We start from the raw sequence: 13,911 nt of genomic DNA on the forward strand, positions 1-13,911 counted from the left end.
TTCAAATTTCTAATAAGCTGGAAACATACAAAAACTGCCCAGGGAGCTCTTTTATGCAAGAAGAATGTTAATTCTGCTTCCTGGAGTGTGCTTTTGACTGGGTGCCCTGTGTTGCCAGTGATTTAAGAGCTTCCAGATGAACTTCGGTGTTCCCATTCTGAACTGATGTTAAGAGGTCAACATGCCACTCACATCTCCATTTCTGCCAGCATCCCATCGACATTCCAGTGGAAAGGATGAGAACACAAGTTAATAGGGTCTAAATATAGTGTGGAGTGTTGTGGCGGCTGGTTCAGGCTGCCATGACCATGCAGTTTCAGCTCTGGCCAGTAAGCCACCACTCAGAGAGCAGTGCCTCAGAGGATTTCCCAATTCCTCCATCATTTGCACTACTGGGCTGTTCTTTATGTTTTAGTGCCACAGTCTTCTAAAGTACCCTGAAGTGCACAGGCCATTATTCTACCCTGTCTCTGTGCACTTAAAGTTATCCCACAGGCACGGGCATTGTGGGATATGCTTGATATAAGGCCACACTTGAGAGAAAAGCCTGGCCCATACTGTAATACACACACAAAAGTCACGAGATGCACAAAAGAACAGCTTAGTAAGTAATCACAGGAGTACCGACAGCAGATCTCTTAATTCGTATTATCACAATGACACAATTTTGTACAAACTGCTGATTCACAAGTCCGTGGAAACCGAAGGTGGATCACGTGGTCCTCCAAATTCTCTAGACAAGATAGAGCAACCACCCATGAGGCATTGTGTCCTGCCACGGATTGGAATTATGGTTGGTGATATAAAGCAAACCATGGCTGCTACAATTGGCGTGTTTTCCTTATTTGTGCTAAGCAGAGGAGCCCTGGAGCCTACTGAGGCTTGGTATAGCTTGACAATATTGTCAATAGTTTAAAAATCATGTTGGGAGATGATTATTCATTAATCAAATTAGTATCCACATGAAGCATTCAGAAATGGGTTATCTCAACTCAAGCAAAAAGTACTTGACAACTTAATGGGTAAAAGGCATACTCTATAACCTCCAGGCCATGGTGGTGCTACACAAGAGACAGGGTATGGCCAGGGTTTGTGGATGACCTTATCAGACAGCTGTTACAAGCAGTTTTCTCGCCAGTCTGGTCTCACCGCTACGTCATCCTCAAATAACACCCAGAGATGCTATATTAGATATAATGCTTTTGGCCTGTTACTAGCATTTCTTATTGGCTACCTCTGCCTTAAATATAACCCATTTCTTTCTACCTAAGTATCTCCACGTGTTCTTATCTTACCAGAGAGAGGGCCCAGAACTCTGCTCTCCTGATCCAACATTTTGACTCTCTACTACATCTCCCAGAATCCTCCTTGCCTCCTAGGCCTGCCAATCTTGCCTTCCTATTTACCGACAGTGCTTTATTCATTAACCAATAAGAGAAACATATTTACAGAATGACATCTCCCATCAGGCAGCAGTTGAAAGCAGGTGGTAAACCCAGCCTTCATTGAGGCTGTGTACTTTCTCACAGTGGCATGCTAGGGCCATGGGCATAAGCTTCCCTACTTAGTCCATAAATAACCTCCATAAATGCTGAATGGATTCCTAAGTCTGTGTCAACAGCTCTCCATGAACTAAAACTCATCAAAGACAAGAGCAAAGATAAAATGTCAGCAAGAGCCATAACAAGGAAACTAGGCTCAATCTTGGGAAAACAGTCTTCTACATTAGTTGATGCTCACTGTGAGGTATTCAAGGGCAAATATCCATTTTCTTCTCTCCTAATTTTGCTATGAAACTCATCACTATCACATTTGTCTGTTGCATTGTGTTTCCCAGACCAGAAACTAAGCTGCACAGAGCAAAGGTTTCAGTGAGGTTTGCCACTTTCAGTGTGCCAGAAACCAAGACCAATGTGTACCCCATAGTAAAAATTTGAAATGTCCTCCCTTTCTAAAAGTAGAAAATGAAATGTCAAGTAAGAACTAAGATAGCTGACTGGAAACAAAGGCAGCCTGACTGGATGAGCAGTGTCTCCAATGACAGCAATCCACCTCTATCTGAAAAAGAAGACTCTCCAAATTAAAAGGGTGATGCTGTGTGCCAACTACTCTTCCCATCTCCGTGACAAATACCATCACCAGCTTTAGGAGGAAAAGCTCTCTTCGGCTCACAGTTTCAGAGTGTCACAGTAAGAAATCACGGCAGGGGTCAGTCATAGTGGCTAGGCATGCCTTGGAGACTTATTCATGTGGTGGCAGCCAGGATACAGGGAGAGCAGACAGGAACTGGAAGTATGTGTCACCATCGATGGCTCGCCCCCACTGGGCTACTTCCGAGTTAATTCCCACTTCCTAAAGGGTCTTTGGTCTTCAATATGGCTCCATGAGCTGACACTCAAGCATGCAAAACCTAAGCCTGAGAGGACATGGCATTTGCAAACCTAACTGATTGCCCTCTCACTTGGTGTGCAAGGTATCTGAACACATTTGGGAGAGTGACAAAGACTCCTCTAGCCACGAAAGAGAAATAGAAGCTAAACTCGAGAGAGAAAAGCCAGGACCCAGAGAGGACACTGAGAATTTGGGGTCTCCTCCCGACCAGTTAATTGTACCCTTCACTGTCTGCTATTTAGGTCATAGGATTTAAAAGAAGTATCAAAATATGTTCAGTTCTTCTTGTAATATTTGTCAGTGATGTTTCTCTCTTACACACAAATTCTCTTGAGTAATGAGGGTCCCTTCCATGAATGAGGTTGACCTAGGCTGAAAACGCAGGAGGGTGACATCATCAGCGTGGAGGCTCACATCATCAGCAGGGAGGCTCACATCATCAGCAGGGAGGCTCACATCATCAGCGTGGACCTGTGTTTCTCGAGTTAGTTTAGATGCCCCCCCCCAGGGCAGTGGTTCTAGAGAGTGCTGTGTGTCAATGATGTAACATCTAATGAATTGTGTTCCTCACAGCATCTACTCCTCCTAACTACAAGTATTTCACATTAGGATATTGAAAAGAAATCTGAACCCTAGTAGTTACTACTGTGTTTTGAAAGAAAAGCAAGGGTTCAAAATTCTAAACTCAAAAGCAAATTTGGTGTGGGAAATTTTACAGTTGAAATCATACTAATCTAAACTTGAAACTATAGATAAAAAATGTTTTCATTAACAATGTTCTGCTCTTCCTTCAAAATACTTTTCCCCCGTGGGCAGGAGAGATGCCTCAGTGTTTAAGAGCTCTGACTGCTCTTCCAGAACACCCAGGTTCAATTCCCAGCACCCACATGGCAGCCACAAACATCTATAGCTCTAATTCCTGGGAGTCTGGGACCTTCGTGCAAAACACCAATGCACATAAAATAAAAATAAATAAATCTTTAAAAAAAAACTCATTTTTTGTTCATCTTTAAAATTACAGTTTGTGTAGTATTTAGGTATTTTTGTCTCATTTGACAATATCAGTGTTCCATGCCAAACACATAATAGCAAAATGCTGATATTTGTATAAATTATGTATTTACAAATAATAAATGGAGCACACAAGGATATCGCATTAGTATAATTTATTTAATTTGTTTAGACAACAAATAATTAAGCTCTCTCTTGGTAACATATTTATGAAAATCATAAATAAAATTTGATTATTAAATTTAACCACACATTTGTTCTGGTATACACATTTGCATATTAATTGAATCCTTGGCAAAATATGTAATCAAATTGAGGAATTAAATAATATCAACATTTACATTCTTCTTGTAGACTCTTAGAGTGTATCTTTCCTTAGGGAAAAAAAACTAAAAATGCTTGGCTTTCCAGCCCTAATTCATCATGAAGGCTGGTGTAGACAACCCAGAGCAAGACTTGGAAGCTTTTCTTTAGATGCTATAAATGGTATGTGTTTGACAATGAACATAAAAGGGACCAGGAGCAAACACTTGTCACAGCCAAAGCCACCAGGGTCTCTTCATGGCCTTGGAGAAAGCACTCCCTGGCAAAGGGTGTCAAATGTTGACAGACAAGGGTAAGCAGGAGAGCTTTGGAGATTCTTCACATTCTCTTGGTCCTGCTGGATCAGGCACAAAACCAGGGGTGCATGCATAGACCACAGAATGCAACATCTGGTGAGCTATATTAGCAGCCAAGGCCCTGGGGCTAGCCCTGCTCCTGAGCTCTGTTCACCAACTGCTGTTCCTTTAAACAGCTGGATATGAGTACAGACATGAGGCGTCATTAGAGTTTTATGTGTGCTACTCTTTCACTATAGATTGTCTGCTAGAGGCAGAGATAATGATAGCTTTCCAGGTTCCCACATTGGATCAGGAAGGTTGCTCATGTTCAAGGAAACAACAGACCGAATTGTGAAACACACACATGTTAGGAATATGTTTTTGTCCCTGCTGGTCTGGCCCCTCTGTCATGCCAGCCCCAAATAACACACATAGATACACTGTATTAGATATAAAGCTAGTGGCCTGTTTCTACTGTTTCTTATTGGCTAGCTCTGTCTTAATGATTAACCCATTTCTATTAATCTAAGTATTTCCACGTGGTCTTATCTTATGGGAGAGAGGGGCTGGCGTTCTACCCTGCAGTCTTCCATCTTGACTCTCCTCCCTACTCATTCCTTTCTCCTCCTTGTCTCCCAGTCCCACCTATTTTGCTTTCCTATTGGCTAGTAGTGCTTTATTCATTAACCAATACGAGAAACATATTTACAGAATGGTATCTCCCATCATCTCTTTTCTGTCTAAACTAAAAAGAAGGGTTTTAACTTTAACACAGTAAAATATATCACACAAAAGTTATCAAATAAGAATCACAGTTAACAATAGTTAGTCCATAAACATTTAGCAAGACTTAAAGAAAATATTTTATCATCTATCCTATCTTTGTGAGTCTAAAGTTCTATATCTAACTTATCTTTAATCCTAACTAAGGAAAACTATAACCTAACTATCTGTATTCAACTCCATCAAAGACCACAGAAGGATAATATATAAACTCTAGAATTTACAGAGACAGGTTGCCTGGTCAGTCACCTGAAGTTCTTCTGTAATGTTCCATCTACAGCCCATAGGCCATAGTGTGTCTGGAAGACTTCTCAGCAAAGCAGGAAACTTTAAACTGTCCAACTGTATTGGCAGTTTGTCAGTCATGTTTTTCTCTGTCCTGCAGACTGTCTAGCAGACTCTTCCATGAAGCAGGAACCCTGTAGCAATGCCCATCTTGAATCAGCAGTCACTTTTCTGTGGGTCTTGTATGTCCAGTGTATATAGCATAAAGTCTAACAGTCTAGACAAGAGCAGTATCTTGCCCAAATGGCTAGCTAGACTTGCCGTATTGAAAGCAAACTCCATAACACGTTTCTTCAAGGTCCATTTTCCTTTCTGACTCAGGTGGAGTTGCCAGGAGCAGTTGTGCCTCATTGTCAAGAAAAACCCTAAACGGTTTTAAATGCCATACTCTATAGGTCTTTGAAAGATTTGAAGACTGCCTATCCATCTCAAATACATCTCTATATATCTAGAAAACCTAACTAACATTATAAGTTTTGACTATTATAGGTAAAAACATAACTAAATTTTTGACTATTATAGGTAATCATCTAAAATCTGTACTAAATTATACATTTTTATAATTTTTTATTTAATTTTATATAACAAAGTCCAATTAAATGAAAACAAACATTTATACACAATATTTGGGAATTTGGGCGTTGTTCTTTCCAAACTACTTCCTGCTGGTAAGGGGCGCTGTCTTGGGGGATTCGAAAAAGATTCAGATATCTAGCTGTAGTCTGTAGGGCTGTTTTGTCCAGCTGTTTTGAATGTAGGATCAGCTTGTACTCTGTTTCAGGCGGTCTGGCATGATTAAACCACATTAGTCTGGAAGGAATCCACATCTTTTCTAAATTATACATTTTTAAATGAGCTATATAAACACAATACCTAAACAAGAGGAGAAATATACATAACACAAAATTGACCTTAAATTTGTATCAATAAATTAAAACCCGTTCCAAAACAAAGTATGCACCTATACCATAATCCCCTTTTTACCTTAAAAGAAATGGTTGTGATCATTAACCATTTATAACCAACCCCAAATAAATGAAAGCAAACATTTACAAACAATATTTGGGAATCTGGGCATTGTTCTTTCCTAACTTCTTCCTGCTGGTAGGGGGCGCTGTCATGAGAATCCTAAGAAGACACAGAAATCCTGGCTGTAGTCTGCAAGGCTGCCTTGTCCCAACTGTTTTGAATGTCGGATCACCTGGGATGTTGTTTCAGGGAGTCTGGCTTTATCAAACCACATTAGTCTGGAAGGAATCCACAACTTTTACTTTTCTGTGGAAACAAAAGTAGAAATCCTTTTCCCCAGTAACCTGTTCTTACACTTAAATTTTGGAGTCAAAGCATTTTTAAAATATATAAGTTGAATTAATCCATCAGCATTTCTTTTAACAGTTGTTATTTTCTCAGCAGTCAAACAATTTAAAGACAACAGAATAGTGTATAGTATCCAAAGTTTCTCTGTGCTTTCTCTGTCTTTACGTGGCTTTTTTATTACTCTATTTCTTTTACTTCTATTTTTTCATTTTTTGAGACAGGGTTTCTCTGTGAAACTTTTATCTGTCCTGGAATTAACTCTGTATACCAGGTTTACTTTGAAATCACAGAGATCTGCTTGCCTCTGTCTCCCAAGTGCTGGAATTAAAGGCGTGTGCCACCACACCCAGCTACTCTCTCTCTCTCTCTCTCTCTCTCTCTCTCTCTCTCTCTCTCTCTCTCTCTCTCTTAAACCACTTTACCCTGTTTCTTTTTCTCTCCCAAGCCTACATATATTTTTAAAACACACTGTAAACCTTTAGAGGTTTTTCTTAATGTGATTCTGTCTTTACTGTAAATCTTTATCTTTTTGTATCCACGAGTTTTTATCTGGTAAACAACAACATTGCTAAAATGAAAGTCATAGCTGTGTTAGCCGCGGTCTATCCAAGATGGCGGTGGGTATTTTTCCTCCAGAACTGAGAGCTGTACTCACTGCCTTGGTCTACGCTGCCATCCAGCAGCATGTTGCAGGCTTGGAGATGTGGTCACTTCCACTGCCAGCTCTCATACACACCAATGAATTGTTAGACGTGCTTCTTAAAAGCCATGTAGTTTTTTGCCACTTATGCTGAGTCAGGAAACCTCCCTTAAAGGAGCTGCGCAAATTTCTGCTCATCTCTAGCAAAGCCGAGTCCAACTGAGAAAAATGCTGTCACCAAGAAGCCTTGGTTGTCTCTGTTCTTTTGTTTCTAAAGCCCTTTTTAAAGCTTTTGTTAAGTTTTAAGTGGAATTTCTTTGGTCCACGTTGGACGCCATTATGTTAGGAGTATGTTTTTGCCCCTGCTAGTCTGGTCCCGCTGCCACGTCAACCCCAACAGAATGACAACTCCCATCACAAGCACATACAGCTTTGAATTCCAACAGCAAGCCTCCAATGTCCTCTGTCATACTAGAGTGCAATTTTAATACCATTAGTCAGTATACATCTAACACTATTACAAGGGTTTTCTCGGGGTAGAGGTATTCCAGTCACACCAAAATAATGTCTTAGGTGGGCAACATGGGCCTGTGTTTTTATTTCCATTTTCAAAGAAAATCAAAGGATACACACTTGTTGAAATGTGTGTCAAACTTGCACCTGGTGTTTCCCACTTGAACACTATCTTCAACCTGGAATTCTTCTGGTGTTGCAGAAGGAATATGTAATGCAAGTCAGGAGGTCGATCATAGAGCAGGGCATTAGGCAGAGCGAATAGATAGCATCTACTTGGATTTCATAATCGAACTTTGGATTTCCAGTTATTTGAAAAAGGCTTTGAAGGAATGGGCATAAAATCCCTCTTCCTTACTCTAGCCTTCCTCTATTATTTTAATTGGCATTTTTTGTTCCCATAAATATGGAAAAATATCATTGTACAACAGCAGGTAGGAATATTTAAAGAAATAGGTCAGGTTTGTGAAAGAATGAAATCCAGCCCATCCTCAGATCAATTGTTTTTCCCAAATGATGAGAAAAATAGGAAGTTAGAAAGCCAATGATATATAGGGCTTTTAGTCAAGGAAAAAATAGTTTTCTAAACTTGAATTAAAGAAAGTGAGAGCTACACACCTTAGACATTACCTCTAACGCATTTGAGCACTGGGCCTTAGCAAATGAAATTCCCAAGTGATTGGCATGTGCTGTGCCATATCGACGGAGCCAGGGCCATTAGTGACATCTGTACCTGACCAAAACATCTCTTCACTCCCGCTCAGGAAAGGTGATGAATACCTACTATGTGACAAGATTTGTGCTGGATTCTTCACAGTGCTAAAAATAGATTACTTAGTCAATAACCAACTTGGGGGTATTACATTTAACAGCATACAAAAGATAGTCCCAGTGATAAAAACTAAGCAGAGATGGTCACATTAAATACCCCATGCTAGGAAGTTGTACTGTAATCAAAGACTGAAGCCCCTTCCCTTCTAACTCCCCCAGCCACCTCAGAGCACTGCCTATTGGCCCCGATGTTTTCTATAGCTCTAATCATCTTCCAATATTTAAAAGCCGGAACAAGAAGAGAACATGGAAAAAATTGTTACTATTAAGTGCGACTGTACTGAATTATTCATTCACTATGAACTTAAAATATGATTGATAATAAACAAACAAAAAAGATATCTGGCTATTTCAAATTTTGTATTTGACATTAAGGAGTAACAAGCAACCAATGCCTTTCAGGAGGAAACTGGTAATGAAAGCATTTGTTTACTTGTGTGAGTTTACTAATTATATTTCAATAACTAGAATCCATCCACTTTAATCCCCCACCCACATAAATCATTAGTAATTAACACTGGCTTCCTCCTGGGAGAATAAGGTAACACTCATATACTGCCCATAGATCAGGAATGTCAGCATGGTGCTAGGATTCAATTGTGTGTTGAGCAGGGGGTGCCTGCAGAGTCAATGATGATCTCTTTCCGATGCTCACCACCCTCCATGTGAGACAACTGTTTGCTGCTGTAGTGACAACACTGCTGTCTGCCTAACCTAGCATCCCTGGTGGCATGATGAGCCTCCAGGAAGAGGTCATCATCCTTGACGTTCTATCTCACCATCCTTACCCAAATGACCCTTTGCCATAAATCCAGAAGCTCTATGTGAAAATCCATTTAGAAACCATAATCCTCTAACACCAGGTTAAAACTACCAGATTTCTGTGCAAATGGGTTCAAATGGCCTCAAACCATACTATGCATGTGTGCGATTGAAATCAGAGATTCATGGGAAGACGAAATGGAGATAACAAGTTGCTCCATTTTGTTAAAGAGATGATTCAGTTAGTCTGACTCTGCTGGCAAATACTTTGTGATCCACAGAGCTAAGAAACACGTTCTCTAGATACCCAAATCTGAATGTGCACCCTGTGCTTTACCTGATACAGAATTGGGAGAGTGGGGTGTGCCATAGGTCAGTGTTCATTCACAAGCAGCCACTTTTCCATACCCATAATTAAAGCTATTGTAAATACTAAGGTGCAGATATGTTCAATACACTTGAGAGTAAGCCTTTTTCATGCTTCCTCTTCTTTATAAGCCCAATCTGATTTTTCATGGCACCCTATGAAAACAGAAGGATGTCTATGAAACCGTGTCTCTCCTATAACTGTACAGTGAGGATGCATCGTGAATGATAAGATTACCTGTAAAGGATTAGAACAGTACAGTTTGCAGTTTGGGGGGGGGCGGGGAATGTTGGTTCAGACTAGGGACTTGGGAAACTCAAGCTTCACCGACAAGAAGGCAAAGTGCAGCCACTCAAGGCTAGGAGTTGGGCCTGCCCAGCAGCTGGAGAGCAGCCAGCAGGATTAGGTGGCCCAATGAGAAGCCTGCCAGGAAGCAAGAACACAAGCTAGGACCGCACAGCCACATTCTGTGTTCAGCTGGATCTAAGGAGTGTTGTGAAATGACTTGTGCATGCTGATGGAAAATAGTTTTGCTGCCATACAAAAGAAACAAAAACAAAGGCCAGGATGGGTTCCTTAGCCTGCCCTCACACGTTTCTCCAGGTCATAATAACATTTCAGATGGGTAATTACTAAGCCTCTTGTCTATGTGGAATATTTTTGTTAAGCAACAGCAGATAGCATTAATTAGCTTTTTAGCTCCACGTGTATTTTTAGCTATCAGGTCCTTCACTGCACATTGTCGATCTTCTCTCTTGTTCTCTCGTCTTGAGCACTTTTTAACAATCTAATACAGAACTCAACAAGCCACACCAGTAAGCACCAGGACCTCTTCCTTAGGTTTGGAACTGCTAGAGAAATGTTCAGTGAAATCCATCATATCCCCTCTTACACAATGTGTTTGACCTCCAGATAACGTTAAGCGCTTCATCCCCCAATGCGTTTAATTTTAATCCTGCCGAGACTGAGACGAAAGTCATTGCTTGAATTACAAGAGTGAGTCTCGTTAAGGCTGAAAAGCAGTGACCCAGATAACATAATGGATTAATATGGAGACCTTGCAGTTTTAGAGCCTTGCTTTCAAATCTGCCTGTTCCTGTCAAGCCACTGCAGTAGTCAATCAATTGGTTAATACCTGCCTATACACATCCTGGCTATTCCATAAAGGATTAAAATAAACCAGGCTACCTGCAGGGAGAGAGTTTCTTGTAGACATGACATGGATACTGTTCTCCTGAAATATCAAGAATATGGTTGGTTGCCTAAGCAAGACAAGAATGATGGTCACATCACTAGACATGCCAACAAAGATGAAGGAAACCCACAAGCCCCAACCCCAGATGAAGAGCTGAAGTCGTGGTTTCTCCAGGGACAACCTCCCTGATAGGTTATTCAATCCCCACTGGTCAGCCCTAAACATGTAAAAAGCAGCACTAAATGGACTAAGCAGGTTTTATAAACATACACATTTATATTTGTTTGTATATATATATTATATATAATAAATACAGAATGGGGGATGGAAAGAGTTGGAAGAAGGAAGAGTAGAAATTATGTAAGTACAATATACTCATGTATGAAACTCTCAAAACATTTAAAATATTTAAAGTGAGAACACTCAATCTCGTATTGTCTCCTAAAACCTCCTTAAATGATTAAAATTAAAACGCAGCGTTGAATGGACAGCAATGATGCTAAAATCCCTAATGATTTTGTAATTTGGTGGCATTCTAACAAGCACCAACATGTTGACATTTTCATGACATAAATATATACAATGCTATAGTGTATATGTATAAAGTAATAAGATGTCTACTTATCAAGTCAAAAGTATAAGCACACTGAGTTGTACTTATGAAATGAGATATTGACCAAATTATCAAAGTCTGGTTTTGACTGGTTGGTTGTGGTAATGAGATTAAAATCCATGGCCTTGTCCTTTCCAGTCCAGCCCTCTACCACTGAGCTCTTATCTTTTGGTATTCTTTTGGGTAATGCATATGTTAAACTATTAAATTACAGAGGAAATTAATGTGGATACAGCTTAATAGGACATCTTTCCATCTAAAGATTAAAGAAAAAAATTAGCTGAGCATGATAGCATGTACCTCTAACCTTAGCACTCAAGGCGCTGAAGCAGGAAGGTCATAAATTCTAAGCTGGCCTGGGCTTGCATTGTAAGACCCTTTGTCAAAAAGTCAAAACTCAAAAGTGAAAATACAAGAATGTTTCAAGAAGCATGTTTCTGAAAACGTGTCTGTTTGTTCATCTATTTTAGATGCAAGATATCGGGAATGCCGAAGGAGCTCAGTATGGCTCCCACCCTCAGATGGCAGCCATGAGGCCGAGAGGCCAGCCTCCAGACATCAGACAGCAGGCAAGCATGATGCAGCATGGCCAGCTGACCACCATCAATCAGTCCCAGTTGAGTGCACAATTGGGTTTGAACATGGGAGGAAGCAACGTTCCTCACAACTCCCCTTCTCCCCCGGGGAGCAAGTCTGCAACCCCTTCACCTTCCAGCTCGGTGCATGAAGATGAGGGCGATGACACCTCCAAGGTATGATCCGTGTTTCCTGATTTCTTTGTGCTGTGAGAAACATTGGTGGGAAGCCTATACTTGGTTAATGAAACATAAGGTTACAAACTAAATGGATTTAACCACGTTTACCCGGTACACTTCTAAGTTCCTTATGTGTCCCGTCAGTGTATATTTTTATATAACACAAAGGTTATTTTGCTCTTAAAATGTATGGTATGCATAGGGAGCAAAGCTAAATAAGTTGGCTTCTGCAATCGAGCCTTCCTTATGGCCTCCCAAAAACATTTTTCTCTGTAGGACCATTTGTTTTCCTTGCAAGGATCTCATGTAGCACAGGCTAGCCTCAAACTCCCGAGGTGCTAGTAGCTGAGGAGGGCCCGGTTTCCACTTCCTGAGTTCTGGGATTGAAAGGGTGGGCCTCTTTGCCAAGTTGTGGAACGCTGGAGATCCGCCTTACACTGGGAAAGCACCATACCAAACATTGCTATAGTTGCAGTCCCATTGCACTGTAAGAAGCAAAAGTTCTGCAGTATGTGTATGCTGGAATGCAGTTAGATAACAGTCTCAGGTCACCTGACCCAATCCTTCCACACTAGTGATGGGCAGGGTAGAAGATGACTTTACAGGACAGACCTCGGTGCTAATGTTTTCTGGTTCCTATGGCTCTATGCTGTTCTTTAAATCATTTGGGTGGGAAATTGCTTTTTAGATGCCCTCGGAGGGGGAAATCAGCTGAATTTTCCTTTAAATGCCTCTAAAGTTGTTTAAGGGAATTGTTCCTTTAAAATAAAATACTTTAAAAAGAGAAAAGAAAATCACTGTGTCAAAACCCTGTATGTTTTTTTTTTTCCTAAAAACCCCTTCCCTTCCCCTTCCCTTCCCCTTCCCTTCCCCTTCCCTTCCCCTTCCCTTCCCCTTCCCTTCCCCTTCCCTTCCCCTTCCCTTCCCCTTCCCTTCCCTAATTACCAATGAAGCTTTGCCCAGATTTATCCTAGTGAGAAGGATATGTGTCTACCGACTGTGAAAAAGCGCACAGTACACAAATGCTATCTTTCTATTTGCATTCTTTTTTTTTAAAGATTTATCTTATTTTTTAACTATGTAGAGGCAGTGGGTGGACAATATGCAGGAACCTCAAGAGTCCAGAGGCTTTAGATCTCACAGGGGCTGTTGGTACAGGGATTTGTGAGCTGCCAAATGCAGATGTCAGAAACCAAACTCTGCAAGAACAGTACAGGCTCTTAACTGCTGAACCCTCCCTCAAGTCCCTCTTTTATTTCTTTAAGAAGCTTCCTAATAAATAGTCACGTGTGTCACTCTGTTTTCTTCTCACCTTCATAAGAATTTTGTTTGGGGGAAGTCAAACTGCCGACATACTGCTATAGGCAATACTATGGAATCTGATCTACGTGATTGACTGCCAGTATCCACACTAAACACTTAATAGTTCAGATGAGTTACAATTCATAGATTATCCAATTTACTGACAGCAGTGCACTTGATGCCCTAGTGTTTGGGAGTTCTTAATCTCTCAGTGACTATACAGTTGGCTGCCATAAATGACTCCACTGTGAGGACCCCTGTGATATACAAGCCAGCTAACTTGGACCTCTCACACACCAATTCAGTGTTCCCTGCCTCATACCAGGTTCAGGGCCAGCCAACAAACATCCAACTACCAAGTCCAGAATCTGCTTACACTGTACCAGGCCTTTCCCCTGCTCTGTGAGTATGTCCTCACAAGCTGCCAACGCCTGCCCACAAACTGCTGACACATGCTCTGCACCATGAATTGCCCTGGTCCTTTCTGTCCCTCGTTGACTTGGGACCCTCCCCAGGTGGCCATGTGCTCAGCTGTGAATCCTGT

At 40.9% G+C, this 13,911-nt stretch overlaps 1 protein-coding gene across 1 annotated transcript in view; it reads left to right on the plus strand.

Moving 5' to 3' along the window:
- The window catches only part of Tox (thymocyte selection associated high mobility group box), a 292,509-nt gene that overhangs the window by 232,930 nt on the left and 45,668 nt on the right, over positions 1–13,911 (plus strand). The window contains exon 4 of the mRNA XM_051196284.1: positions 11,781–12,062. Coding sequence (XP_051052241.1) covers positions 11,781–12,062 — 282 coding nt within the window. The remainder of the gene's footprint in view (positions 1–11,780; positions 12,063–13,911) is intronic.

The sequence above is a fragment of the Phodopus roborovskii genome, unplaced genomic scaffold (assembly GCF_943737965.1).
Source record: "Phodopus roborovskii unplaced genomic scaffold, PHOROB, whole genome shotgun sequence".
In the NCBI taxonomy this organism is placed as follows: domain Eukaryota; kingdom Metazoa; phylum Chordata; class Mammalia; order Rodentia; family Cricetidae; genus Phodopus; species Phodopus roborovskii.